The sequence below is a fragment of the Cololabis saira genome, chromosome 6 (genome assembly GCF_033807715.1).
Source record: "Cololabis saira isolate AMF1-May2022 chromosome 6, fColSai1.1, whole genome shotgun sequence".
NCBI lineage: Eukaryota > Metazoa > Chordata > Actinopteri > Beloniformes > Belonidae > Cololabis > Cololabis saira.
In genome coordinates, this window is record NC_084592.1 from 5,577,221 (window position 1) to 5,604,935 (window position 27,715).

General features: G+C 41.9%; 3 protein-coding genes across 4 annotated transcripts in view; all 3 read left to right on the forward strand.

Annotated features, from left to right (window-relative positions):
- cryl1 (crystallin, lambda 1) overlaps nt 1-16,952 on the forward strand; it is a 34,319-nt gene extending 17,367 nt beyond the window's left edge. The window contains exons 7-9 of the mRNA XM_061724349.1: nt 5,005-5,113; nt 13,987-14,093; nt 16,417-16,952. Coding sequence (XP_061580333.1) covers nt 5,005-5,113; nt 13,987-14,093; nt 16,417-16,521 — 321 coding nt within the window. The 3' untranslated portion in view covers nt 16,522-16,952. The remainder of the gene's footprint in view (nt 1-5,004; nt 5,114-13,986; nt 14,094-16,416) is intronic.
- A 1,196-nt stretch (nt 16,953-18,148) lies between these two features.
- On the forward strand, nt 18,149-21,987 carry gjb8 (gap junction protein beta 8). Its single transcript, XM_061723082.1, has 2 exons — nt 18,149-18,305; nt 18,898-21,987. Exon 2 carries the CDS (start codon nt 18,931-18,933, stop codon nt 19,717-19,719), a length of 789 nt encoding a protein of 262 aa, XP_061579066.1. The 5' UTR covers nt 18,149-18,305; nt 18,898-18,930; the 3' UTR covers nt 19,720-21,987.
- A 439-nt stretch (nt 21,988-22,426) lies between these two features.
- On the forward strand, nt 22,427-26,095 carry gja3 (gap junction protein, alpha 3). Of its 2 annotated transcripts, XM_061723083.1 has the most exons (3): nt 22,427-22,833; nt 23,365-23,426; nt 24,453-26,095. In XM_061723083.1, exon 3 carries the CDS (start codon nt 24,488-24,490, stop codon nt 25,922-25,924), a length of 1,437 nt encoding a protein of 478 aa, XP_061579067.1. In that variant the 5' UTR covers nt 22,427-22,833; nt 23,365-23,426; nt 24,453-24,487; the 3' UTR covers nt 25,925-26,095. The 2 variants fall into 2 exon arrangements, with proteins under 2 accessions (XP_061579067.1, XP_061579068.1); XM_061723084.1 differs by lacking the exons at nt 22,427-22,833; nt 23,365-23,426 and adding an exon at nt 23,654-24,301.
- Nucleotides 26,096-27,715: the final 1,620 nt, after the last annotated feature.

Consider the following 27,715-nt stretch of genomic DNA (forward strand, 5'->3'; position numbering starts at 1 on the left):
TCATATTTGTATTTTTAGGTGTCAGAGGTTCGCTGGATTTTGGATACAAAACAATAAGAATATGAAACTTTTTACAAAGGCAGTGAAGAAATAGTGACTGAAACAAGAAGAATAAAAAGATAAAACTACACACTGCAAAAACTCTTCTCTCTTCTCAAACTCATCACTGGAAAAAACAACAATTTCCACCTGTTTCAAGTAGATTTTCACTTAAAATAAGTAGAAAAATCTGCCAATGAGAAGATAAATTTTGTCCCACTGGTAATGACTCTTGTTTTAAGTGTAATGAGATTTGACTAAAAATGTGACATTTTAACTAGAAATAAGACAAATATTCCTGGTAAGATTTTGAGTTTTTGCAGTGCATCTCTGAACAGCAGCAGAGATGGAGAAATGCCGTCTGTCTTCAGTGTGATTTCCCGCTCAATGTTACAGAACTGCTCTGACAAGTCAAAGTATTAGCTGTAACCAAGACCTATACACATCCTTAGATCCTACACAGCAACAAAACTCCCTGGATTGTAAATGTAGAAATAGCTAAACCTGGGATCGTTGAGTATTTGTGTCATTTAGAAAATCTGATTTAACAGTATTTGCCGATTTTGAGGCTGATAAACTTGAAAAAAAATACTTGCCATAGCTTTTGAAATGGCACCACTGACGTTTTGTTGAATATCTGAGATAGTTAGCCTGAATGCTTTTTCATATGAAGCAGGGTTTTCTATTTCTGATGGGATGGCATGTGAATTAAATTAACTTGCTGATGTGAACTTCACCTCAACGCCCTGCAGCAGTCGCGACAAACCAAACAAGCCTAACCACATCAAGGTCTGTGGATGTGTTCAGATGTAACTTAAACTTAAACATTGCTGTAATGTTCGTTTTGGACAAAAGAGGGCTTTCTCCTCACAACCCTTGCAAATAAGCCCTACACGTGCAGTCTTTTCTTCTCCTTGTCCTGTTATGAACTTACACAATTGTGCTCACTTAGATCTGCAGTTTCATGACCTTAACTTTGATTTATGAGAAATTAAGGCTGAGTATTCCTGTACATTTTGTATCAAGAAGGCTTCAAAAAGCAATTTACATGTTTACATTTGAAATGCAGAATACGATGAACACTAACACAACATGCTATGAAACTGCCACACGTGTCATTAGCAGTGTTGTAATGATGTAACGTCTTTTTCTTGTAGTCATAAACACAACACACCCCAGTGTGAAATGTATGCTGATGGGAAACACACCTGCTCATTAGTTTCCTTTTTTTTTCTTTCCTGATTTGTGACAAATGTTTCATTCCCTGCCTGAGGCGCTGTGATAATTAGAGCCCCTAACACCGACAAGGAACGATGTGAGGAACAAGTTACTGAGCATGCAGCAAACAAGTCCTTCAATTAAAACATAGTACAGAAAAGCTGAATAAGCCCTGATACAGAATCACTCGTGGTAATTCTGTCACGCTTCTGACAGCAACTCAGTTGATTCAGAGGGAATTACATTAGTAAAAATGGCTAACCTTTGAGAAAATAGAATTCATTTATTACGGGTTTGTATTTGTAAACGGTTTATTTTTGTAAACAGAAAGGTATCTGTTACTGACAGATACAATCATCTGACATGCATACAGCACATTTCATGAGTTATGTTTCTGCCCTGAGGGAACCCTAGACATGATCTGCCACTAACTCAGCGCTCCTTTCAGTCTGAACAAATACCAACTAACTCATGGAAATCAAGTTTCAAAACATCCATTTTCTTCTCTGTGAGATTTGCAGTGACAATAAATACAATCTTGCTTCCTAAACTTCCCACATTCAACCAAAAAGAAGAGCTTCTCACTCCTACATCACTCAGAAACATCACTCAGCACCAGTTTGACCCAGGCCAACGACATATGATCATAGTAATGTAACTGTACTGCAACTGTTGAATATGACAGAGTTGACAATATATCATAAACTGTGTTCACATCTGGACTTCATTCAAAGTAAACGAGTGTAATAATGACAATTATTGTTTTTGCAGAAATGCTGATTTAGAGAGGACTGTTTGCATTTTTTTTTTTACAGTTATTTAAAATTCAGAGCAATTGATGTCATCCTGTCTAACTCCAGAATAAGTCTTAAAACACTCGCAGAAACAGATCAACTTCTGCACATCGCTCTGCATCATCATGAGCTGATGTTGTTACAGCTTCCACTGCCATCACTCCCCTCCATCCACATCTTTTACTGCTTTCTAGATTCACGTCTGGAAATTCCTGACATTTATACTGTCAATATTTAGAGCTGTAAGAAAAAGGTTTACTGGAGGCCATCCTTCCATTAACATCTGCTTATCTAAAGTCAGGTCTTTTAGCCTGTACCAGTGCAAAGTCAGGCCAGGAATGCTGAGGTATTCCCATCCCAACTAGGGGATTTAATCCCTAGCGTGTCCTGGGTCTTCCCCGGGACCTCCTCCCCCAGATCACCTCAGCTGGCTGCTCTCGGTGCAGAGGAGCAGCAACTCCACTCCCAGTCCCTCCTGGATGACTAAACATATTACACCATCTGCTAGACGCCATTGAAAAGAATTTTAAATACTGAATCATCATGATTTTTAGAAGATTTTTTTAAGTTGAGGAGTTATCTCTGGTCTCACCTCATTGTCTTAGCTGATTAAATGACTCGAAAAACGTACACTCAAAAATGTAGTTTTTTTTATTTTGCTCATTATTCTAACTTCCTAATCAACACTACTCACTCGTTAACAGTCATCTCCAGGTCAGGAAGCGAAGAAGTGGACGTCCTCTCCTTCGCACACCCTCACAAAGCTCGCCGTAGAGGATGCACTTGGGCAGCCGGTAGTCTGGCATTCTGTGCAGGTGACCAAGCCAACGGAGCCTTCTGATCTTCAGAGTTTGGAAGAGAGATTTGCTGCCAGCCCGTTTCAAAACTTCTTCGTTCGTGACCCTGTCCTGCCACTTTATTCCCTGTATGTGCCTTAGGCAACGCATATGGAAGGAGTTCAGCCTTTGTTCTTGACAGGCATATGTTGTCCATGTTTTCCACCATATAACATTATATTAAGAACGCAGGATTGATAAATGCGGCACTTAGTTCGTTCCGTGAGATAGTTGTTCTGCCAAGCTCTAGCTCTAAGGCGGTTGAATGTAGTCGCAGCTTTACCGATGCGGATTTCGATTACTTTGTCCATTGAGAGATTGCTACAGATTGTCGAGCCGAGATAGGTAAAGTGGTTCACACAGTCCAATGCTTTATCATCAACAGTGACTTCTGCGTCGTATGGGGATCCCGTTTGGTGCATAACTACTGTCTTCTTTATGCTGATAATCAATGCGAAGTCCGAACAAGCAACATTGAGCCTGTCCATCAAGCGCTGTAGGCCTTCTGTGGAATGGGACACTATTGCAGCATCATCAGCAAAGAGTAGTTCACGTACTAACACTTTGTGGACCTTTGATTTGGCACGAAGTCTGGCAAGGTTATACAGTTTTCCGTCAGTTCTTGTATGAAGGTAGATACTGTCCGAATCCTCGCAATCACCGAAGGCGTGATGCAAGTGATGCTGGAGTCTATCCCTGCTAATTACAGAGGAGAGGCAGGGGTTCACCCTGGACAGGTCACCAGTCCATCGCAGGGCCCCATATAAACACACAACCAGACACACTAATCATCAATTAACCTTCTACACATGTTTTTGGACTGTGGGAGGAAGCCGGAGTAACCAGAGGGAACCCACGCAAGCACGGGGAGAACATGCAAACTCCACACAGAAAGACCCCCTCTTGGCCAGGGAGTCGAACCAGGAACCTTCTGGCTAACAGTGCTAACCACTAAGCCACCGTGCTGCCCCTTTGTATACTCCCTACTCAAAAAAAAAGTAGTAAGTAGTAGTAGTAAAGTATAAATTGTGATGTAAAATTCAGCTTTGGCTACTTGATTAAACCCAAACTGCTGAGAGCAGCAAAAAAAAGCGTGTGTACAGACTGGTAGTCTGCTCAAAAAAGATTAACACTGACCTTAAAGATGTTTTTGTCTACTCAAATTGTAAGAATGAATCATACTTTATGCCTTAAAATTAGTATGTTCCTTTGTTACGTTGTCATTCTGCATCGAGATGCCTGATGGATGTTATGACCATTTTGCATGCAACTGTTTAATTTAATCTACTGAAATCTGGATCATCTCTCAAGTCTTATTCTTGGTAACGCAGACACTCAGTTTCAGTTCAGTTATTCACCTAGTTGGAAATAGCACATTAAAGAGCATTTGATGGGTTTTTCCACGACAACACTGTAACAGTACGAACAGTAAAAGATCAAAACATGAAACAGGACTAGAAGTTCAGCATTGAACATCAAGGCCTGCGGGCCGGCGGCAGCCTTGTGATGCTTCTTACATAACAGCAGCCTCCCACAGACCTCCAGGTACACACACACACACACCCAGAGAACGGGCCTTGACTGGAGGCCAGCGTAGGAAAGCAGAGCGGCTGAGAAAGCGCCTCGTTACCCCCGGTGATTACAGGGGGAAAAAAAGACCCAGCCCACGACCCGGCTCTGCCCAGATAACAGACTCGTTGTTGGATGCGGGAGCCAGACAAAGGCCACCCTGTCCCTCTCGTCCTGCTCGCCCTACTCTCTGTATCTGTTTCCTCTGTGGTCAGCCAACAGGTATCCCAAGCCCAGAGATACCTGAACCACTCCCTCCGTCTCTCTTTTCTCGCATCCCTCCATCTTCAGTTCTCTCCTCCCTGTGCACGATCCTGAGCACACAGAGTTGGGCGATTAGGAAAACCCTATGTAATGGGAGTAGTCTGATGGGATCAAACGTAATTTGGCTTATCCATAACAATAGGGTTTAAAAAGTCATGACTTGGTCACCAGGCCGACCTGTAAGCTCTTTGAGCTTGGCTTTTAGCTTCATGCACATGTGCTAAGTCATGTAAATCAATAAATGTGTTCAAGTCTCACATTTCTTTTCCCTGTCTCACTATCAGGATGGCGTTATCTCAGTGAGGGACATCGACCTGGTGATGTCAGAGGGACTGGGAATGCGTTACGCCTTTATTGGTCCCATGGAAACAATGCACCTCAATGCACCTGAAGGTAGTGATTCCCTCACGCACCACACCGGGTCACTTCCCAACAAACCTGCGTGTTTGATCACTTCTTTCTGAATGAAAGAAAATGAACCTGAAAGAAACATATGATGGATGAAACATGCGTGAGACACTAAGGTTTGGATTTACTAACCTGAGCAAATAAGTGTGAGGCTGTAAATCATCGATGACACCGATGGGAGTTTCCAGTTCTACAGGTGATATCCTAACGGTGACCATGTTTCAAACACGGGCACAACCAGCTTATTTCTGTAGTGATCAAAACAGTCCACCGGGGGCAGCACAGATCAGTATCACGTCACGACTAGAGGTGAGAACTGAAACCATCCTCACCTCAGAATCAGCTCAAAGTGTCAGGAAGAATCAGAACCGTGCACTTTTAAACTTATCTGTTCCTTTATCAATGCTTAAAATGTATGCAGTAAATCAACAACAAGACAAGACATAAGATAGGACGTAATGATGCAGCGGCTGACGCACAGATGTGTGTAGCTGCACTGAGGCTGTAGATGAAAACACTGATGTTACCTGCAAAGATTAAAGGAGCATGAGGCAGGATTGAGGCAGGATTTAAGAAAAAATTTGTATACGTTTTAAGTTTTCTAGTAATAATGTCAGATGAAGCGTTCCAAACCAAAAACAATGATTCCTCTAGTGTATCTCTCCTTTGCCTTGAACAGGTTGTGTGCTGCAAAATGTGCTGCAATTCCGGGCCGGAATTTCCCGCGCTGTCCTGCGGATGTGACGTCACATGACGCTGCATGTGCGTTCTCCCCGTTCTCCCGTGCCGGCTTCACTGTTGGCTGCAGTACCCCCGACGGCCGTCGTGGCGAAGGGTGGCGCTAGAGAGTCTCATTTCTTAAAAGGAGCCTCATGCTCCTTTAAGTTACTCTCAATATTAATATGTCTCGTTAACGCTCACGACTCTGTGATTTGGCCTCCGGCAGGAGGGTCCCCCCTTATGATCCAGGTCCTGCTCAAGGTTTCTTCCCTCCTAAAGGGGAGTTTTTCTTGCCTTTATTTGGCTTAAGGTTTTTCTCCCACTATGGGAGTTTTTACCTGCCATTGTTTATGTAATAATTGATCGGGGTTCATGTTCTGGGTCTCTGGAAAGCGCCTAGAACAACTTTTGTTGTATTAGACGCTATATGAATAAAATTGAATTGAATTGAATTGATTGAGCAGTGAGTTGCAAACTGCTTTTGTTAAACCGAAGGACGTTTAAGAATGAACGAAACTACATGTTCAGGTTATAATATCCAACATCTGCTCTTTGGATAAAAGACTCAAAGTCGTTGAGTCGACTGTGATAAATAAATTCCCTCAATAATCCCATAAGACTTCATTCATTGTTTTGCTTGAACAACTACCTTTTGCTATAGTTTAAAAAGTGGCGTACTGTACATCTTAGCCACACAAATTATGGTGTATACACACTGTACACACTATTTTCTACTGGGTTTCCAAACAAGATTTTCTTTCATACACACACTCCTTCCTCCCTGTTGTGAACGCCTGTGCGTCCTTTCCACAGCAACAATATCAGCCATGTCAGACACAACATTTAAGATGTACAATTTTTTTGCCATTCCCTGTTTTTTGGTGTTCTGACCGTGTCCACGGCCATATGAACACATCACAGCGGCTGGCCAGAAATAATTAAACAGGCGCCCCCAAGTGTTGCTTCTGGAATCTGGAATCAGTTTCATGAAGGGGTAGGAGGTACACACTTCAGTTTGAATTGGATCCCATCAAACTTAAAGTATTAGATTCAGTGAAGGAGGATTGTGAGCACTTAATGGAGCACTTAATTTAGTTACGTATGTCCGGTTCAAGCTGCACTGCTTGATTTGTAAAACCTTCCCATCCACCCATGAACTTTCGGTTATCCAGACTTGGGTCTTGGGGGCAGCAGTTTGAGCACAGACGCCCAGACCTCCCTTCCCTGGGCCACTTCCTCCTCTCCCCTGGTGGAACACTGAAGTCTTCTCTAGACAGGCAAGAGAATCATTTCTCCGGCGTGTCCTGGGTCTGCTCTGGAGCCGCTGCGGGGCTGGACCCGCCCAAGTCCCTGTGGAGCTCCCCAGAAGGAATCCTAGCAAGATGAGCCAGAGCCATCTCAACTGGCTCCTCTACTCCAAGTCCCTCCCAGGTTCAATTCAATTCAGCTTTATTTATATAGCACCAAACCGTGACAAGTGTCACGTCACGGCACTTCAACAATACAGATGACTGAACTTCTCACCCTATCTCTAAGGGAGAGTCCAGCCCTTCTACGGAGGAAACTCATTGCTGATGACCACATATGAGGCCTGGACCGTAAATCCTTCAGTAAACAGAGAGCCTTGCTTCCTGGTTCAACTCTCTCTTCTCCACCACAGGCTGGCAAAGAGTCTGATCTGCCTGTTGTTGTTCTTGATCTCCGTCCATCCCTCAGTCGTGAACCAGACCTTACCGTACTCTAACTCCTGCACCCGAGGAAGTACCTGGTCCCAGACCACCAGACCACCAGAGAGCATTCCAGCACTTCCAGGCTGAGGACCACCGATCCTCCTCCTTGCTGCTTCACACTCAGCTGGGAACTGCTTCACCAAGAGGTGGAGATCACGACCCGATGAAGCCAACAGGATCACGTCATCTGCAAAACGCAGCGATGCGATCCTGAGGTCACCAAATCAGACCCCGTCTCTGCTCCTTGGCTAAGCCTGGAGATTATAGTGTCAGGGTCCAACTCTCACTAGAAATGATGAATCTGATTTACGTCCAGCATAGGGCTGGGCAATTTTGGACAAAAATAAAATCCAGATTTTTTTTTTTCTCTGAAAACCCAATTTTCGATTTCGATTTTTTTGGTAAAACTACAAAAGACAATGGAATAAATTGTTTCAAATATTTTATCTTTATTTTTAAAGAAAAATAGCAAACAAATTTCCCTATTGGGAATGAAGTGCAATTGAAAGATACTGTAAATCCTCCTTGAGTTTAGTAAAGTGACAACATTTACAATTTTCTTGACCAAACAAAGACGACTAGACGAGCTCTGTCTGTAATGCAGCCAGCTGCAAAAAAGGAAAATCCATTTTCCAATTTTCCTTTTTTTAACATCGTCTTGATTAATAAATCCGATTTAGATTTAAAATCGATTAATCGCACAGCCCTAGTTCAGCAGTGTGACTCAAACTTTATCTCCATTTGTACAGGGACTGAATAGCCAGTAACAAGGGACCCGATACCCCATACTACCACAACCCCCGAAGGATACCCTGACAGCCATTTTATAGTCCACAAAGCACTTGTGAACCAGTTGGGCCAACTCTCATGCCCTCTCCAGGACCCCAGCGAGGCTATAGAGCTGGCTCCATGGTGGAGGAACCCACATTGTTCCTCCTGAATCCCAGTTTTGAATATCAATTGAACTCTCTCCTCCGATACCCCGTGCTAGACTTGACCTGGAAAGCTGAGGTGTGTTATTCCCCTGTAGTGAGGTTCCTGTACCACAGGAACACCGTGTCATTCACATTTTAACAGTTGTGGTACGGGAGCGTTTTCCATGGCCTCACCCAGGAAAACGCTCCCGTACCACAACTGTTAAAATCTGAATGAGGCTAATAAAAGTTATATTGAAGGTGACATGTCTCTCCGGTCTGACTGGAGCGAGCGTGTAATGCGCCGCACTGCAATGCTGCCGTGTGTGTGCCACGGCGGGAGTGAAACCTCAGGGAGATGGAGAATATCAAAGGGGAGTGTGAAACCCAGAGAGTAAACCAGACTGTGTACACACACACAGAGTACACTCCTGCTGAACAATGCAGGCTTTTGATCGCCGGCTGAATGGGCTCTCTCACACCAGTAATCCAAAACTCATAGAGCCCTCATCACGGCCTTCAAACTAGGTGCCAACTCTACCTGTAGTTACAGTACTGGAGCTTTGCTATTGTTTTTTTTCTTCTTCCTCGTCTTTTTCCTGTTCAGGAAGCAGTAGTATGATCATGTTCTCAAAAGATTAAGTCCTACCCCTGTTCAGACTTCAAGTCTTTAGATCCTTCCAATCAGATACTGGAGCACTCAGGCTCTCTGTCTCTTTTTCTGCTCTAGTTGAATGCTTTTGAAAACCATTTACCTGCACAGGAGGACATTGTCCTTTAAAAGAATAACAACCTAAAACAGGGGTCGGCAACCCAAAATGTTGAAAGAGCCGTATTGGAGCAAAAACACCAAAAACAAATATGTCTGGAGCCACAAAAAATGAAAAGTCTTGTATAAGCCTTAGAATGAAGAAAACACATGCTGCATGTTTCTATATTAGTTAGAACTGGGTCCTCAGCTGCAAATGTAGCATGCTAATGTCTTTCCACATGACTCTTTTTGTTACGCGAATCTATGGAAGAGTATTAGAGCAGGAGAAAAATAAAAATAATATTTTAGAGGAGGAAGATTTTTTTTTTCATTATGCACTTCCAGAAAAAAGTCTAAATGTCGAGATAAAAGTCGAAATGTCGAGAAAAAAGTCGAAATGTTGAGAAAAAAGTCGAAATGTCAAGAAAAAAGTCGAAATGTCAAGACTAATGTTGAAGTACAATCTCGAGAAAAAAGTCGAAATGTTGAGATAAAAGTAGAAATGTTGAGAAAAAAGTTGAAATGTTGAGAAAAAAGTTGAAATGTTGAGAAAAAAGTTGAAATGTCAAGACTAATGTTGAAGTACAATCTCGAGAAAAAAGTCGAAATGTTGAGAAAAAAGTCTAAATGTCGAGATAAAAGTCGAAATGTCGAGAAAAAAGTCGAAATGTTGAGAAAAAAGTCGAAATGTCAAGAAAAAAGTCGAAATGTCAAGACTAATGTTGAAGTACAATCTCGAGAAAAAAGTCGAAATGTTGAGAAAAAAGTTGAAATGTCGAGATAAAAGTCGAAATGTCGAGGAAAAAAGTCGAAATGTTGAGATAAAAGTAGAAATGTTGAGAAAAAAGTCGAAATGTTGAGATAAAAGTTGAAATGTCGAGATAAAAGTCGAAATGTCGAGGAAAAAAGTCGAAATGTTGAGATAAAAGTAGAAATGTTGAGAAAAAAGTTGAAATGTTGAGATAAAAGTCGAAATGTCAAGACTAATGTTGAAGTACAATCTTGAGAAAAAAGTCAAAATGTCGAGAAAAAAGTCGAAATGTCGAGATTAAAAGGGAAAGGAAAAGGGAAGAGAAAAAGAGAAAAAAAAGGAAAAAAAGAAGAAAAAAAGAAGAAAAGAAGAAGCAAAAAGGTCTAACATTTTTGAAAAAGCTCCAAGGAGCCACCAGGGCGGCGCTAAAGAGCCGCATGCGGCTCTAGAGCCGCAGGTTTCCGACCCCTGACCTAAAACAACAACACAGCAGTCTTGATGGAGGCTCCACGTTAAATAACCTCAAAAACATTTTGAAAGAATCCTCCGGTTTGACCCACATCTCCAACTGCTGAAAACATGACGCATAAGACAAAAGTACAACTAACAGCTTAAACCAGTGCGACACTTTTGACACTTTCTTGCAAACTGAGTGACCATTAGAAGATATTGTAACCAGTGTCAACGTGAATCACCTGCAGTCCTCCTTCCCCGTGACCTTTCAAGGCTCAGAACATGACCAAAAACAGTCTACTGCAAAACTTGGTGTTCATGGAAAAAAAGTAACAATGACATTTTCTAACAAAAAAGTAGACGGGTTGAAATGACGCATGTTCTGTGCAGAGGAGTTTCAGCTGAATGTAAACGGTACTGGCAACGCTGCTCAGTCATGTTTAGTGGAACCTACTAAGTTTGATGCAGATATTCAAAGTTGAGATGACTGAAAGTGCCGTTTTGCTTTTTCCCACACATTTCTGGAATTCATATTTGGCTGAAAAAGAGAAGTACCAGTAAATGAAAATAATAAAAGCTTTCACTGTATCCTTTTTTCAGACTCTGGCTGTGACATGAGCTGTTGAACTTTTAAAACTAGTGTGAAATGTAAACTGAGTGAAGCCTATTCAACCTGTCTTAGTTTTAGAACCGGCGTTGTGCAGTCTGGGCACATTTTTGTTTTTTTCAGTGGTTTGTAACTCTTCAAACATTCAGTTTTTACCTGCTGTGCTTATCACTGCAGGAATGCCACCAGACAATACCACTGGCTCATTTATGACAACTTTTGGTGAAATAATTGTCATTGTTGTCAAGCCTGTGTTGCTTCATCGATATTTTTATTTTTTATTTTATTATAAGTTTTTACCGACTCAATTACGTACGGTATTTTATTTTGTGGTTCTGAATGATGCTGAGATAAGGTGATAAATGTGCTAAATAAAACCTTTTTATTGAAGCCCACAAAGCCCATAATTGAATTATTATCAGATTTTTGATGTTCTGCATGGTTGGAGCTTAAAAAACAAATAATTTGAGAGAAAAAAAGTGTTTCAATGTCCAGTGACGTAGTTGTTCAAGATCATTTTATTACAGGACTGCCATAAGGTAAAGACCATCAGTTGTTTCAACAGTATTTATCTTCAGCTGAGTGGATAAAACCAAACCACTGTTGGAGGAAAGGCAAAACCCCATGTATTAACTTTTAACAGTTTTTTAGAGCAGCACCTAAATCAATGAGTAGCCAGATTATGCACAGTTTACATCACAAATTGGTCATCAAAGATTAATAAATCAAGGAATGGCTCTAATGAATCTTTCCATAAGTGAAGCAAAAAAAAAAACAACAAAAAACAGCCTATGAAGGTGAACCTGAGAGTTATTTATGAGGGATTTAACACTGAGCTCTCAGCAAGGAGGAATTCTCATTTTCCTGTATTGCACAAATCACACACTTTAATTAATTCTCCTTTTTATGGTATTTTACATTTATTGTATTGTTTTTTTTTTTGTGAAGCACCTTGTGACACCCCACTCTCTGTGAAAGGTGCTATAGAAATAAACTACTTACTTACTTAATAAACATAATGTTGTAATGGTTCATCACAGAGTCAACATGTTCGATGGAGACTTAATCTGCTAGTGGTCTTTAATATTTGTGTAAACCTTTGGCATGTGCCTTATACATTATATAAGTGCTATAGATTTTATTTTTTGTTTTTCTAAACCTCAATTAAAGTCTGTAGCGTTACTTTTATGTTGACAAATCTGGGTAAAGCTGCTGTTATAACGTTGATCTATTGATGCACAGAGAGACACATGCTGGGTCCGGAAAACCCAACTTTTAACCAACAGGGAAAACAAATGTTATAATGACAAGTGTAAGATGTACAAACTCCAATTTCATAATGGTTTGGACTTTTTCTTAAAAAAAAAAAAAACAAGTATAAGTCTGACTGTCAGCTCACAATTCATTGTATATAACAAACACACGTATAAAGGAAATGTTTTAGTTCTCTCAGTAATCAACAGCATAGTATTCATCAAATTTGACAAAAATTAAATCTAGAATTTTATGCCATTAACACACCAAATCAAAAGTAATGATCAAGGCAACAACAAACCAAATAATAAGTTCTCTGGAACATTATACAACCAGCAGATTGGCTGGTCAGCGGTGAGGGTGTCTGCATTGGGAGTAAAAGGACCTGTCTCCAGCAGCACCAGTTTGTGCTGAACAAAAAATATTTATCAAGGCAAAATAGCAAAGAACTCTAATTTTCAGCATCTAGAGTGCACAATGATGCAATAAAAATCTCAAAGGTTAAGGCAGAAAACCAAAGCTGAAGCCATGTTCCTCAAGCCCTCAGAAGGCCCCACATGAGAAGCCGACATGTCACTAACCACTCTAACCACGCGGGTGACTCAACACGATCTGCTGCATCTAGAAATGTAAGCTGAAACTCTAATAGTCAATGAGAAAGCCATGGATGAGTTATATGCACACAAGCTCCTCTCAGATGGACATAAAGACGATGCTCACAGTCTGCGTGCAGGACTTCAACCTTGCAAAAGCGTGGTTTTATACGCAGTGGACCTGCCTGCAGTCCAGATCTATTGATTGAAAAATGATGGTCCATGATGAAAAAGACTTAGTACGTTTACATGCAGCAAAGAGATCGGATTTCTGATCGTATCAGATAACGACATGCAGAAGATCGGATCACTTGTCTGAGTATACATGCTGTTCAGAGATCAGATAACTGGCCAGAGTGAACCCCCCCAGAGTAAATTCTCCAGCATGCGCAGACTGCAATATCCGATGTCCCCGTATACATGGCGTTAACAACCCGATTGCAAATGGGTTATCTAGGTGCTCCAACCCGATTACTAAATGTCCGACATAGGTCCAAACTAGATCGGGTTCAGGTGTTTACATGCAGTTTAGAAGTCCGAACGATGTCTTATACGATCAGTAACCCGATTGAACTGCTGCATGTAAACGTACTGACTTATACAACCACCATGGACTATTGAGCAGCTGAATTCTTGTACTAAGTAAGAAAGGACACAGATTTATCGGGCAAAATTGCAACAGGTAGTATCCTCTGGTCCAGCCATCCAGCCACCCACTTGTGATTTTCTAGATTGGGTCATGGGGACAACAGTCTGAGGAGAGAAGTCCAGACCTCTCTCCCCTCAGGACCGTCTTCCAGCTCGTCTGGGTGGATTCTGGAGACTCCAAGTCCAACCAAAGGATGTCATCACTTCAGCATATCCAGGGTCTGCTTGACAGCCTCAGTCTCTAAACCATGCAGCATTCTGCAGCGGACTTCATGACCCTGTGTTCATGCATGGATCAGTATTAAGGGGCTCAGTTGCTCGGGTTGCCAGTATTTGATTTTGTTAGCCATATTTTATGATGCATGTGTAAGATTTGTGGCGTTTAATCTTTTAATTCCCAGCTTTTCTTCACTAACATGCCCCCCTCTTTACCACAGGTTTGGAAGATTATATGAAGCGATACGGGGAGGGCATTACAAGGGTCCTGAATTCTTTTGGGCCTGTACCAGACTTTTTCAGCGAACAAGCCAAGAGTATCACTAAGGTAAGAGATCCCGCTTTGGGGATAATTTCACTGAAGCCAGGTGGTACAACACTGAGACCTCCAGGGTTATTTATGGAAAAGCCAGTGACTTATTAGTGTACACTTTAACAGTTTTAATTATTAAGGTCAAACAAATGCATCATTCTTGATTATAACTTTACCCTGATTTGTTATTACTTCCCTTTGAAAATGGTTGATGATGTATTTAGTTCTGCACGGCTGAAAGTGAAGACTTATTTTTCCACTTGGCGCCATACACCACTGCAGGCGTGACGCAATCACATGCTTTCACAGACCGTTAAAACGTTAGTCACAGAAGGTCGCCATGCAGGGACACCCTGAGCTGCAGCAATAAATAGTTCAAGCTCAAGCAGTTTACAGGACGGTTTTCTGTTTTTCTGATGCTTTTAGCCTCAGTTAGAAACATCTGGTTTACACTGAGAATAATCTCCTTGAATATCACCTTTGAATGTTAATATATCAGTTGTATTTATGAGGAAATTCATATTAAACTTAGATACAGATTTATTGGATATTTATTTATTTAAAGGTTTAGTTATCAGGGACAATGCACATTAATAATACATTTAAACAAATGTCAAATATGCCAGAATTAGCCAAAAAGGCTATTTTGTATCTGCTGTCCCTGGACTGGTCTAAAATAGTCAACCTAAAAGAAAAATTATTAAGACAAAATCAATAAAACATATGCATTTTATTGAGGATGAAGATCATTGTACCACAAAGCAGAGAAATCTCACCACGTTAATTCAGACTCTTGTTAGTTTTTAGTCTTTATTATCTGGAAATGGGCATTTATCCATAATTCAGTTCCACGTGGATCACAAGCTCAGAAGCGCCACTAACCTATTCACTCCCAAGGAAATTTGCAGAGAGTTGGATACTTAACCACTCAGATATTTTCCTCAAGTATATTGAAAATGTTTTTAAGGAAAAAACAAGTATGTTTACATGTATATTTCAATTGGATTCGATTAAGTTCAGTTCAGTTATACTTCATTAATTCCTTAAGAGAGTTACATAAAAAATAACAATAGTAAGTATTGAAGGAAAATGATTATATGACACAAGTAACGGGTGGCTAGACAATGCTATCATTAATCATTAATATCATTCATCTTACAGGTGTTGAGCTGCTTTGCAAACTAATGACAGTGATGTAATTGTAAATTGACTGTTAACTCATTGTTTAAAGGTTTTCTTATCTCTTATTTGAATAGACATAATTTATCCACAGCTCATCCTGAGACAGAGACGTTTCATGACGGTTTGGTCTCAAAGATAAGAAACTAATGAATAACTTATTTTTCGTTATTTTCTCTTTCACAGCACACAGCAGATGTAATGACATTAGATTCACACTCGTTGCAGCAGATTCCTCCAACAATCCAGCACCACAGCAAAGAAAAGTGTTTTAAGCCACAGCAGCTTACAATTTGTTTAATTGATATTAATTTTAGTAGTTTTTTAGTAGTTTTTAATATCCTGGAAAACAGTTATAATGATGACAGTGTGGGACAATTACAACCTCAATGTGTCTGAGCCAACAAAGTAACAGACCACACATGTTGGGTTCAAGTTTTCTATGTTTTTCTGAAATGTTTTTCAAACATGAGCAGAGAATCTGGTTTGCAGCCAGGTTGACCATCAGCACTTCCACATCCAAGGCCATGGTCCTCAGTCAGACAGGATTGCCTCTTCCAGTTTGGATGGGTTGCTGTCTCCAGTTCAAGTATCTCAGGGTCTTGTTTCAAGCCGGGGGTCGATCCCAGCAGGAACCTGACAAGTGGACTGGGAAGCACAATGATACAGATGCTGTCAATTTAGAGACAGATCTAGATCCCAGGCCTTGCATCTGATCATAAGCTGTTGTGGTGTTAAAAAAAAGTCAATATAAGCTACAAAAATTAGCTTTCTTCAAGAGGTTTCACACTTAGAGATGGGGTGAGGAGCTCAGTCATTCAGGAGGGATTAAAAGAACTAGTCACTGCTCCTCCACAACTAAAGTAGCCAGTCCATGTGGCATCTGATTGTGTTGGACATGAGGTTTGAACTGAGGTTCCCACAGTGTTTCCAAGTCCATAGATAAATCTCTCAGCATGGGAACACCTCAGTGTCTCCCTGGATGGTGTAAAAGGAGGTGTTTGGGGAGAGGGACGTCGGCTCAGGCCGTTCTCCTCATGGATGTTGGAGTAATATCCGCCGTGTTGTTATCCATTTTGCATAGAAACTCCGACATGACCACCGGTTGTTGCGTCAGATCACCAGAAGCGATCATGTGTTTGCTCTTGTGTGTTTGCAGGAGATGTGTGAGCTGATTCCCGCTGACCAGCAGCATCTGTCGGCCAGGAAGGAGAGACGGGACCAGCTCCTCATGCGTCTGGCCAAACTCAAGGATGACCACTGAGGTCACCATGACGGCCACCATGGAAACCCTTCTGACTGAGAACAGACATCTTTGAACTTTCAATATTAAGTGATTGATAAGTTGCTTTCTTAACTGTTCTACCAGGGGGAAAATCTTTTTAAATTCTGGCCATAATTTGGGAGAGATAGGATTTAAGCTTTAAAAAGAGTTTAAACATTAGAAATTATCATTTTCTTAACAGATTTTAACATCCGTCCTCTCAGTGTGTCCTTTAAAGACAATTATTTTGTTATAATGGTTGATTGCTACACAGAAAGAATCACATTATGTTTTTGTTTTTTCCAGCTTATATGTTTATTAGTTTGGGGAAAACAATCACTGTTAACTGTGCTGTACATCACTTCTGATGTAAACATAATCAATGAAAAATGTGAAATGATGTTTTGAATAATAAAATCAATTAGATTGTTCATTGCTTTCCCTTGTCCATCTTATAAAACCCGTTTATATTATATTAATCTTAAAAGGAAGTGAAACCCTGAAGATTCACTAGCCATTCTGAGGCTTGATGATGTGTTTTGCATGAGATGGTCCCGGGGCAGGAAACGAGGAAGAAACCAAGCAACCACTTCTAGTCGCAGATCGGGCTCGTTGCAGCTTGTGTGGAAGATTTCATGTCATGGAGATGTCTGAGATGAGTGACCGTCATGTGATCCCAGTGTCTGCGTTGTTTGATGAGTCAAAGAATCAAAGAATTACCACCCACTTTATAGGCCATGTAGTCAGGATGTACAAGAAGAAGAAAAATGTGTCCATTAATGAAAATGTGTAGATAGTGTGCACATACGGCAAATGTACTTTAGATATATTATACTACATAAGTGAGTTGTAAACATAAATGAGAGCCAAGTCACCCCCCTTCACCTCTCATGTTATGGATTTTGAAATTGATAAAGATTATTGTACCTTAGAAAGTCTTAAGCTCCAAATACATATAATGATTATTTTTTTCTTTCTGGGCTTTATTTCATGACTTAATGGGAAAATATAAAACTAATTATTTTAAAGTTCATTTATCTCACATGTTAACACTATTAAATCATACTGATGATAAATAAGTAAATAAGTGCTCAGGTAGATAGTTATCAGTTTCAATCCTGAAAAACCATGTATTATTATTATTATTATTATTATTATTATTATTATTTTATATTATGTTATATTTTATATTATGTTGTATTTTATATTATATTATTATATTATGTAAGGTTTCATTAAGGTTCAATGTGGATTTAAACTTATTACAAGGAAGAATTTGTTTGATGGTAAACTTGACAGTGTCTGTAGTAGATATTTAGGATTTCCCAAAGTCACTTGAAGTTCTGAGCAGAGATTTTCCTGTGGTTTTTGTTTTTAATTCCAACATAATTCAAAGCTGATGTCGAAACATTTTTTTTCTTGTTTTATTTTGGTTTTTTCATTCAGGCTACAAAAACTGGGCATCTTCCATTTATAAATTTGTAAAACTCCCTAGTTTCAGTCAGTAGTGTCCCCTGGCCCCGCCCCTGAACGTAGCCACGCCCCCAGATTTACCCCGCCCCCTTGGCTGCAGGAGGATGAAGGAAAAGCCGCGGCTCCTCAGGTGCGTCTCAGTCTCAGACACGCTGCTGCTCACAAACCAGACGGTCTTTTTCATCTCACAGTTCAAAAACTTACAAAACTCCTGCTACGACGCAAACAGACCCAGCGGAGACACTGTTGGTCCTTCTTGATGGACACTAATCAAGTTTTACTTGTTTAGGATATAGGCTACTAAGGGGGAGGTAAGTTTTGTGAATTCGGATTTAATCCTATTTGCCTTTTTCCCTTTTCCTTCATTTTATATATATATATATATATATATATATATATATATATATATATATATAAAAAATAATTTGAATATTTAATCAATGAATTTTTTCAAAAGTAATAGACCATAAACAAAATATTTCAGAAAGATTTTTGTTTCAAGATGATTCTGCTCATTTATACAGTATAAACATTAATGAAACATTGATGGTGGAAAAAAGTTATAGGATTTTGAATTTTATCAAAGATGAACTATTTTCAAATGAATTATCTTGCTTAAAATTGAATTTTTGGCGAGTCATTTTAAAACAATATATTGCAAAATGGAGCAAAATAACTTTACATTTGTATTTAATGGTACAGCAATAACATAGATGATGTCCAAAAGCACATTAAGCACAACACTCATCTCTGTAGTAAAAATCCATCTTGGAACTGCTCCTCTGTTGAGTTTATTTTCCTCCCTCCTCTTAAATTGATTTGAAGTCCATCTCAAGGCTCGTAGTGCAAAGTGGGGAGTGAACGCGAGGTGTAACTAAACTAACTATTTTGTGAATCCTCCAGGTCGTCCGAGCCTCCTGTGACCTCTTCGCCAGCATGAGCTGGGGGGCGCTCTACGCGCAGCTGGGGGGCGTCAACAAACACTCCACCAGTCTTGGGAAGATCTGGCTGTCCGTCCTCTTCATCTTCCGCATCACCATCCTGGTCCTGGCAGCGGAGAGCGTCTGGGGGGACGAGCAGTCGGACTTCACGTGCAACACGCAGCAGCCTGGCTGCAAAAATGTCTGCTACGACCACTTCTTCCCCGTTTCTCACATCCGCCTGTGGTGCCTGCAGCTCATCTTCGTCTCCACGCCAGCTCTGCTGGTCGCCATGCACGTGGCCTACAGAAAACGTGGGGATAAGAGGACGATACTGGCCTCCAATGGCACCGAAAGGATGGCAGACACCGACCTGGAGACGCTGAAGAGGAGGCGTCTGCCCATCACGGGTCCGCTGTGGTGGACCTACACCTGCAGCCTGTTCTTCCGGCTCATCTTCGAGGGCGGCTTCATGTACGCGCTCTACTTCGTCTACGACGGCTTCCAGATGCCCCGGCTGGTCAAGTGCGAGCAGTGGCCTTGCCCCAACAAGGTGGACTGCTTCATCTCCAGGCCCACGGAGAAGACGGTCTTCACTATTTTCATGGTGGCGTCGTCGGCCACCTGCATGGTGCTGAACGTGGCTGAGCTGTGTTACCTCATCGCCAAGGCCGTCATCAGGTGCACAAACAGGTCAAACCAGAGGAAACGCCCCTTCAACGAGAGTGGGGCCCGGGAAAACAAGAAGAACGAGATGCTCCTCTCGCCCTCCACAGATTCATCCATCAACAAGACCATGTGCTAAAGACCCAAACAGAGGAGGGGGGGGGGCAAACTGTAAATCCAGTCACACAGTTTGTGTCCACAGTTTGATGCTGAGGCGTTCAGTTTGAGAGTCATCTCAAGAGATGTTGGCACAGAGTCTGAGTTAGTGAGAACTTACACAAAGATAATTAGTCTGGAGACATAGTTTGAATTAGTGCACGTGTGCCCTGAGGGGTGTCGACTAGGACTGGTTCCTCCGTCTAACAGCCTTAATTACCACTTAGAGCAGTCCTGTGTTGTTCACCTTCATATATTCTCTGTATGGTTGGTTTCCAATAAGCAATATTACTTTAGCCTAGCACTAAGTGATTTCTGTCCAGTTTGATCGCTGACTTTAAACCAATCAGAGCTGCTGAATCAAAAATAAATCAGCCACAATCCAATTAAAGTTGGTTCTCCTAAAAGTGGAACCTCAGTGAAATATTCTGCTGGTTAGACGGAGGTGTGTTGTGATGATGATCCCTTGATTATGGTTCTTGTGCCAAACACTTAGTGATTCCAGAAACCGGAGCAGAACCAGTTCAAGTACCAGAGCTGAATTTGTGCAAAAGGGTTGATACATTTTTAGGATTTTATCAGAACAAAAAAAACTGCAAAATTTTAGAAAAGGGGCACCTCACTTTAGAACTAGATAGTTTAATTTGGTGAGAGGCACATGTACCACGTGAGACTGAACCCCGAGTTAGATCCAGAGAAGAATGGTCCAACCCTGACATCTAGTGGGGACATCAACCCCGGAACGTGGAGGAAGTTGCTTCCTCTCAGTCTCGAAGATTTATTTACTTGAAGGGAACAAATGAAGACATGAAAAGTGAAGTTGGGAAATAACGTGCGCAGTATTTAGTCCACAAAAGGTTGGCATTTGTTTATATACACATTAAATTTATATTTTGTTGTAATAAATCAAAGCAGATGAGTTTTGTGTTTTTTCCTAGTTTTTCATTTTGTGTGTTGAGACTTAATTTAAAACTAACTGACTAACTAATAGTGTTATCCACTGCACCACGGTGGTCCAACTAATCAAATGCCTTATGCAGTCAGATCAAGTCCAAAAGACTTGCTTCATAATACAAAACACTAAGAATCTTTTTCACATTTCTGCACATGCAAATATTTACTGTAGCTACAAGATGTTTTTAATCGTCTAGAAACGTATAAAGAGCAGATCACACTCCAAATGTTTGAAGTATTTTCCGTGAAAACAGTTTAGCAGAGTAGTTATCGAACAGTTACGTTCATTGTCAAATGCTGACGTGTCGAATGTTTGCTTAAGTTTGTCCAGCTTGATTGAAGTTATGTAGACAGATGAGTTGGGAAATACTTTGTGACTTTTTCTTTTTCTTTTTTTTTATGATTGCTTTGCTGAACAAAGATGAGATGAGAGTTTATTCAAAGTAAAAAAAAAAACTAAACATCACAAAGTGTTTCCTGAGGAAATCTTGAATTCCAGTGAGCTTTGCCGCACAGACTGATTCTCCTTCAGTCATCCTGGGACCATCATTGGGGTGCAGATCTGCAGCGACGGCGTTGCCGTTGTTCTGGTGGCGTGCACTGACCCCAGCTGGCTGTATCAGCTTTCAGCAAGTGCCTTATTTTAGCCGCCGCACTAATCACTGCTCGGCCCTTTAATGTGGCCGGTCCCAACGTGACAACTCTTTGTCCTCCGTCCAGCCAGGAATAGCAGATATGGATTAGTTACATTTACGTACGTTAAAAATAAAGAAACAGTGTGTGAACACGGACTTGTAATGACTGGAAAACAACCGCTAAGTGGTTTATGAGGCATCAATCAAATGTTTACATTCCAGCTTATAAAAAGAGGAGCTAAAGAGTCTCAGCCTATGTTTTAGTTGCCTAACTGCTGTAAGCTCCCAGCATGAGAGGAAAGTTTTGACCAAAGATGCTAAAAAAATGTTACAAGTGTCACAGGTCGTTGGACTCCGCAGGTCTCGGTAGGATTTAGAGAGCAAAGGTTTTGTACAGTCGCTCTACAGTGACCTTTAACCTCGTGGCAGCCTCCTGTCATGGATGCTGATGACTCCAGCCTCAACATGTTTAGTTTTCCTGATTTCTTCACCAATCTAACAGTCTGCTTTTAACAGTAAACTGCATTTTGATGACCAAAACTCTCTCTAAGCAACAAATGGAGTGTTTTTCATGTTTTGTACTAAAGTTTTTATTTCACTTGCTCTTTGATCCTGCAGCTGATCTCTTTAAGGTTTGTTTTCGCAAATCAGTACAAATAAAACTGTGACTCATCTTTCGTGTACAGTGTCTGTTTTTCTTCTTTTTACATAATAAGGGGCAGATACAGACTGTATTTGACCTGTGATGATGGTTTCTTTCACATTTTAGGGACAATGCCCTACCTTTTCTTTTTCCTTTAAGCTTACTAGTTTCTGGTCACAAGTTTTAGCAAACTAGGAGGTAATTGGGTTAATAGTTTTTCTTTAATAGGGAGCATAAGGTCAAGTGTTAGTTTACTGTGGTATAATGATAATTTAATTATGCTGAACGTCTGTTGTAAAACTATTGGAAATGTTTTAAAGCGAAGGGGAAGCTGAGTTTCTGAGCAACTTTGGCAACTTTTACGCACCGTTTCGGGAGCCGTTTTTGGGGACGTTGGCAGGGGCGTGGTGTGACTCCGGACAGGCTGATGACTCTGTGGATTCACTCATGCATGGTCACACAATGTGACAGAGCAGACATGGCTGGAAACGGGAGGCAGCTCCGTTCACCCGAGCCCCATCTCCGACTCTGAGCCGCTGCCAAAAAAAACTTAACAAGCAACAGGAAAACTTTCTCCCTGCGCAAACTTGACGGGCCACGGGGGGACAAGCAGGCGGGAGAAGTTCGCGCAAATTGCGCATGCAAGTGCTTAGGTGGCAGCATTGAAAGAAAGAGAGAAAGAAAGAAAGAAAGAAAGAAACAAAAGAAAGTGTTTGTTGAGCAGAGAAAGTCGGAAGCTGTGATCAGGGAACAGAGGAGGAGCGCAGCGCGGAGGTCTACACGCGTCCAGGCGCTCCAACCATGGCACCACTGGTGGCAGATGGATTTGCTTTCCATGTTTAAGTATGACATCTCTACTTTAAAGGTATGACGGAGAAAAACACTCTGGTGATGTCCTATATTGTGTTGCAGCTAAGTGGGAATAAAGAAAAACAAAGTGCGGCTGGTTATCAGGTATTTTTTCTGAACCAGGCAGTGTTACAAACAAACGACAAAGCTGGTGGCGCAGAGAGGAGTCTGGGGACTCTGGCACACTCGGTATTGTGAGTCTGGCACGTATGGCTTTGTGTTTGAACCTTACTGTCTGTTCATCACCACCCCACTCAAAAAAAGAGAGAAAAAGCAACAAATGCCAGTGAAATTCAGAGAGGTCTGTACGGCAGGCCACCAGATTTGGCTCCAGCAAGTCACTGGAAAAGTGAAATGGCAAACTGTCTGTCTCTCTGGGTGTCTCTGCTGCAGCATCCCTGCAGGGAAGGAGCTCTTCCCATGTTTCCTAGAGCTGGTAGAGTCTTCAGAAAGTCATATTGTTCATGTTATTATCAGATACATTCACATTTTGATCAAAAGTTGTGCAAACTTGAACTTTTCTTTGACCGATTCTTTTCTCTTCCAGGTGTCATACATATTGTGAACCCTAGTCGATGGATTTATTACCTTTAAAACAAGAATATTTTAGTAAGTTTTCCCTCTTTTGGCATATTTTTTGTTGAATGACTGTTGTCTGCCTAATATTGTACAACTTCAAAACCAATGCATTGTCCAAATTGCATTTATTTACTGTTTATTGACATAAAAATGTAGATGTATTATTAGTCATTAAAGATATATATACTGTTAATCATTTAGCAAGCAAAAAATAAAAAACATTTGTTTTCAGATTTTCTAGAATCTGCTAATTTCTTACTTTAATTGATTAGTTTTGAGGTGCATTTGGGATTATATCTTAAAAGAACCCTGAGAAATTGCAATCACTGCTTTATTGTTCTCTGTTACAAAAATAATCAAAATATCAAATACCAATGAACGAATGTTTCTGTTTAAACCAAAATTGACTCCCAGAGTCTTTATAAACTTGGTATTCAAACTTGTAATTACAGTAAGTGTTTTTTGGACTCCATTCCTGTGTATTAGAGCTGAGAGGGTTTCAGTGGAGGGATGGGAAGGTTGCGTTTATGCATGTGGTCAGTATTTTTGTGTGTGTATGTGTGCGTGCATATGCCACGCCGGAGCCCCGGCGCTGCTAAATGCTGTTTTCCAACGTAATAATGTCGATCTCAGCACATGCCTGCTGGGCAGGGGAGCGAGCAGGTGAGACAGGCTGACACAGACACAGAGAGGGGGCTGGTCCAGGGTTCAATCCCACACCTGGCCTCTATAGTACATGAGCGGGTTTAAAAAGAAAAAAAAATTCAACCAAAAGTTGTGGTTTGACTTGAAGTTCCACGCCTGGGTGGCAGATTTCTATACAAACTGTGCTCTGCTAAGTATTTAATAAAAAAGATGAACGTGTCAGACTGCTGTGGAAGTTTGTATCGGTAGTACAGCTCGGGGTGAGGCCTCACATGCTTTTGCACTGGTGAATGCTTCAGTTGTTCAGCGTATTCATATTTCAGTATTCTTTGACGCCCTTTCACACACTTTCTCTGTTTCTCCTCTTCTTCTTCTTTGTTTTGCTCTGCACTTTCTCTCTTGCACCCCCAGCCTGTACTTTCTCCATAGGCTAGAAATCTTGAAGCATGGGCGACTGGAGCTTTCTGGGGCGGCTGCTGGAGAACGCTCAGGAGCACTCAACGGTCATCGGCAAAGTCTGGCTGACTGTCCTCTTCATCTTCAGGATCCTGGTGCTGGGGGCCGCGGCCGAAGAGGTCTGGGGCGACGAGCAGTCCGACTTCACCTGCAACACGCAGCAGCCCGGTTGCGAGAACGTCTGCTATGACGAGGCCTTCCCCATCTCGCACATCCGCTTCTGGGTGCTGCAGATCATCTTCGTGTCCACGCCCACCCTCATCTACCTGGGCCATGTGCTCCACATCGTCCGCATGGAGGAGAAGCGGAAGGAAAAGGAAGAAGAGGTGCGGAAAGCAAACAGGTTACAAGAGGAGAAAGAACTCCTTTATAGAAACGGTGGCGAAGTCGGGGGAGGTGGGAAGAAGGAGAAGCCTCCAATCAGGGACGAACATGGCAAAATCCGTATCAGAGGTGCATTGCTGCGCACCTATGTGTTCAACATTATTTTCAAGACCCTGTTTGAGGTGGGTTTCATTTTGGGCCAGTATTTTCTTTATGGGTTCCGGCTGAGGCCCCTGTACAAGTGTGCACGTTGGCCCTGCCCCAACACTGTTGACTGCTTCATTTCGAGGCCCACTGAAAAGACTATTTTTATCATATTTATGCTTGTGGTGGCTTGCGTGTCTCTTTTGCTGAATTTGTTAGAGATCTATCACCTTGGATGGAAGAAAGTGAAACAGGGCATGAAGAATGAGTCGGCCCCTGATCGTGAGTCGCTGCGCCGTGTCGACATTGCAGAGCCTGAGTGTTTGGCCTCGGCCTCCAGAACTGCCCCATCCAGCCTCAGCTACCCTCCAAACTACACGGATGTGACGGCGGGCAGCGGGGCCTTCCTGCCGCCCGTGGGGCCGGCAGCGGCGGCGGCGGCGGCGGCAGAGTTCAAGATGGATGATCTCCACCAGGAGGACTACCTGCACCGCTCCTCCCCCTCCTCTCACTACTACATCAGCAGCAACAACCACAGGCTGGCCACGCAGCAGAACTGGGCCAACCTGGCCACTGAGCAGCAGACTCGGGAGATGAAGGCCACCTCCCCTTCCCCATCCGCCTCCTCCTCCGCCAGCAACGAGAACAATCAGCAGCCGGTTAATGCTGCCCTGATCCCTCCCACCAGCAACAACAGCAGCAGCAGCAGCAGCAGCAGCAGCAGCGGCGGCAGCGACTCGGCCGCTAACAATGACCCCTCCAGGGGCAGCAGCCCCGGCACGGCCTCCGACGGAGACCGGTGGGGCGCGGGGAGGGGGCCGCCGGAGGAGGGCAACTTCACCACCACCACGGTGGAGATGCACGAGCCCCCAGCGATGGTCGGCACGGACCCTCGCAGGCTCAGCCGGGCCAGTAAGAGCAGCAGCATCAGGGCCAGGCCGAGCGACCTGGCTGTGTGATCCCTCTGGCCCCGCCACGTCCTTAAACCAACCTAGCCCCCACCCCCACCAGCAAACATAGAGATCAACCATTTAAAAAACAAATCACATTTTCATAAAGCAAAAACAAAACAAAAAAACTAAACAAAGAAAAATGAGCAAAAAAAAACTAAAAAAAAAACCACAAAACAAGGCAAAGCAAAAGAGACAGGAAAGGAAAAATGTAAAAGACTTCATCAGTTGCAGTCTTTGATTTAGTGCAATCGGTGAGTTGCAGAGTAGTTTAAGGCAAGGTTTGTTCATTTTTTGGGATTGTCTTTATTTATGCAGACAAAAACGTGATCGTGCTGTTTTACAAAGTCGTGCGGCTTCACTAACAGCAGTGGATGGAGTGAAGGACGTTGTGATGTAGCTCCACATCAAATAGGACACATCTCACCAACACGTTTGGTTTGGGGGGGTCTCATGCTGCTTTTCCTTTTTGTCGAGCCTAAAGAAATATTCCAAATGAAGCGGATCATGTGTCAAAACTTTGACTGAATTTTTTTTTTTTAACTTAATCAGCAGGAAGCACAGGTAGTTGACATTATTGTGCAGATCAGTTATTCAATTTGTTGCCGAAAATTTTGCACATATATCTTGTTCATGATCTTCACGTTGGCAGAACAAACGTGCACTGACCGGTTCCTGTCAACATCTCGCTCCAATAACTGATCTTTCAACTGGACGCTCTTTCGCTGCAGCTCCATCGTCTCGAGACCTGCAGGATCTGATTTTATGAACGCATCACTTGCCGGCAAAGAGTAGCACTACAACTCACCGATTCACTGGCCAAATTACAACTTCTTACCCATCAATCCATGATAGCACTTCCTACGATTATTGTGATGGGATGGAAAGGAATGGACTGATGTGACATGTCAAAACCCTCCGAATCCACCAACATAGATGTGAAACGGACAGGAAATGGGAATAAAACTGCTGTTAGAAGTCATCCGTGTGATGCCCAGAATGCACCTGGGTCTCTTTCAGCACTACATGGTCAGTAACATAGAGATAAAATGAAGAGAATAGGACGCCTGCCTCTATCAGTGTTGCTTTCAGTCAACATCTGTGAAAAGAAGAGTGCTCTACACTAACTGCAGAAATATGTTGCCTCAATAAATCTTGAAAATACACAAATACACGGCAGCCACCCTGCGAAGAAGAGCAAGATTCTCTAAAGGTCTTCTGGAGTTTGTTGGTTAGACTTGAAGCTGCTATTTTATTTTAAGTAGAATCCCCCTTTTTTTCTTTTTTTTTGTCACATCTAAAGTTTGATAGCATCTTTGGAAGTTAAATTACTTTCACTGTCATTCATTTCATGTGCTTCTACATAGATTCAACTCTGAAAAGCGCTATTTTTTTAAAATGCATTGAATTTTACTCTTAAATTGCATCCTTGTAGTAGTCAGTTTGTGATTGCAAAATAGCTATGATTTAAAAACAAAAAGAAAAGAAAAGAAAAAAAAAAGACAAGTGTTGCGCTTACCAAAACACAGTGTTGTGTTCACCATGGAGACCTTTTAGTTTTAACCAACTCGTGAGCGGCCACAGTTCTCTGTATGTGATGTGTGACTGTCCCGTTTGGTCGTTGGCAGCCCAGGCACTTTCAAAAACGCTTTTTGACTTGACACCAACCTTAATCTGCTGTATTCTCCCGTGAGTCCAACACTGGTGCATCTGCACCGGACCTATTGCACGTGCTTAGCATAACAACGTAATGAAGCACCAATGCATTTTTGCACGGTATTTAATAGCAATGCTTTTCCA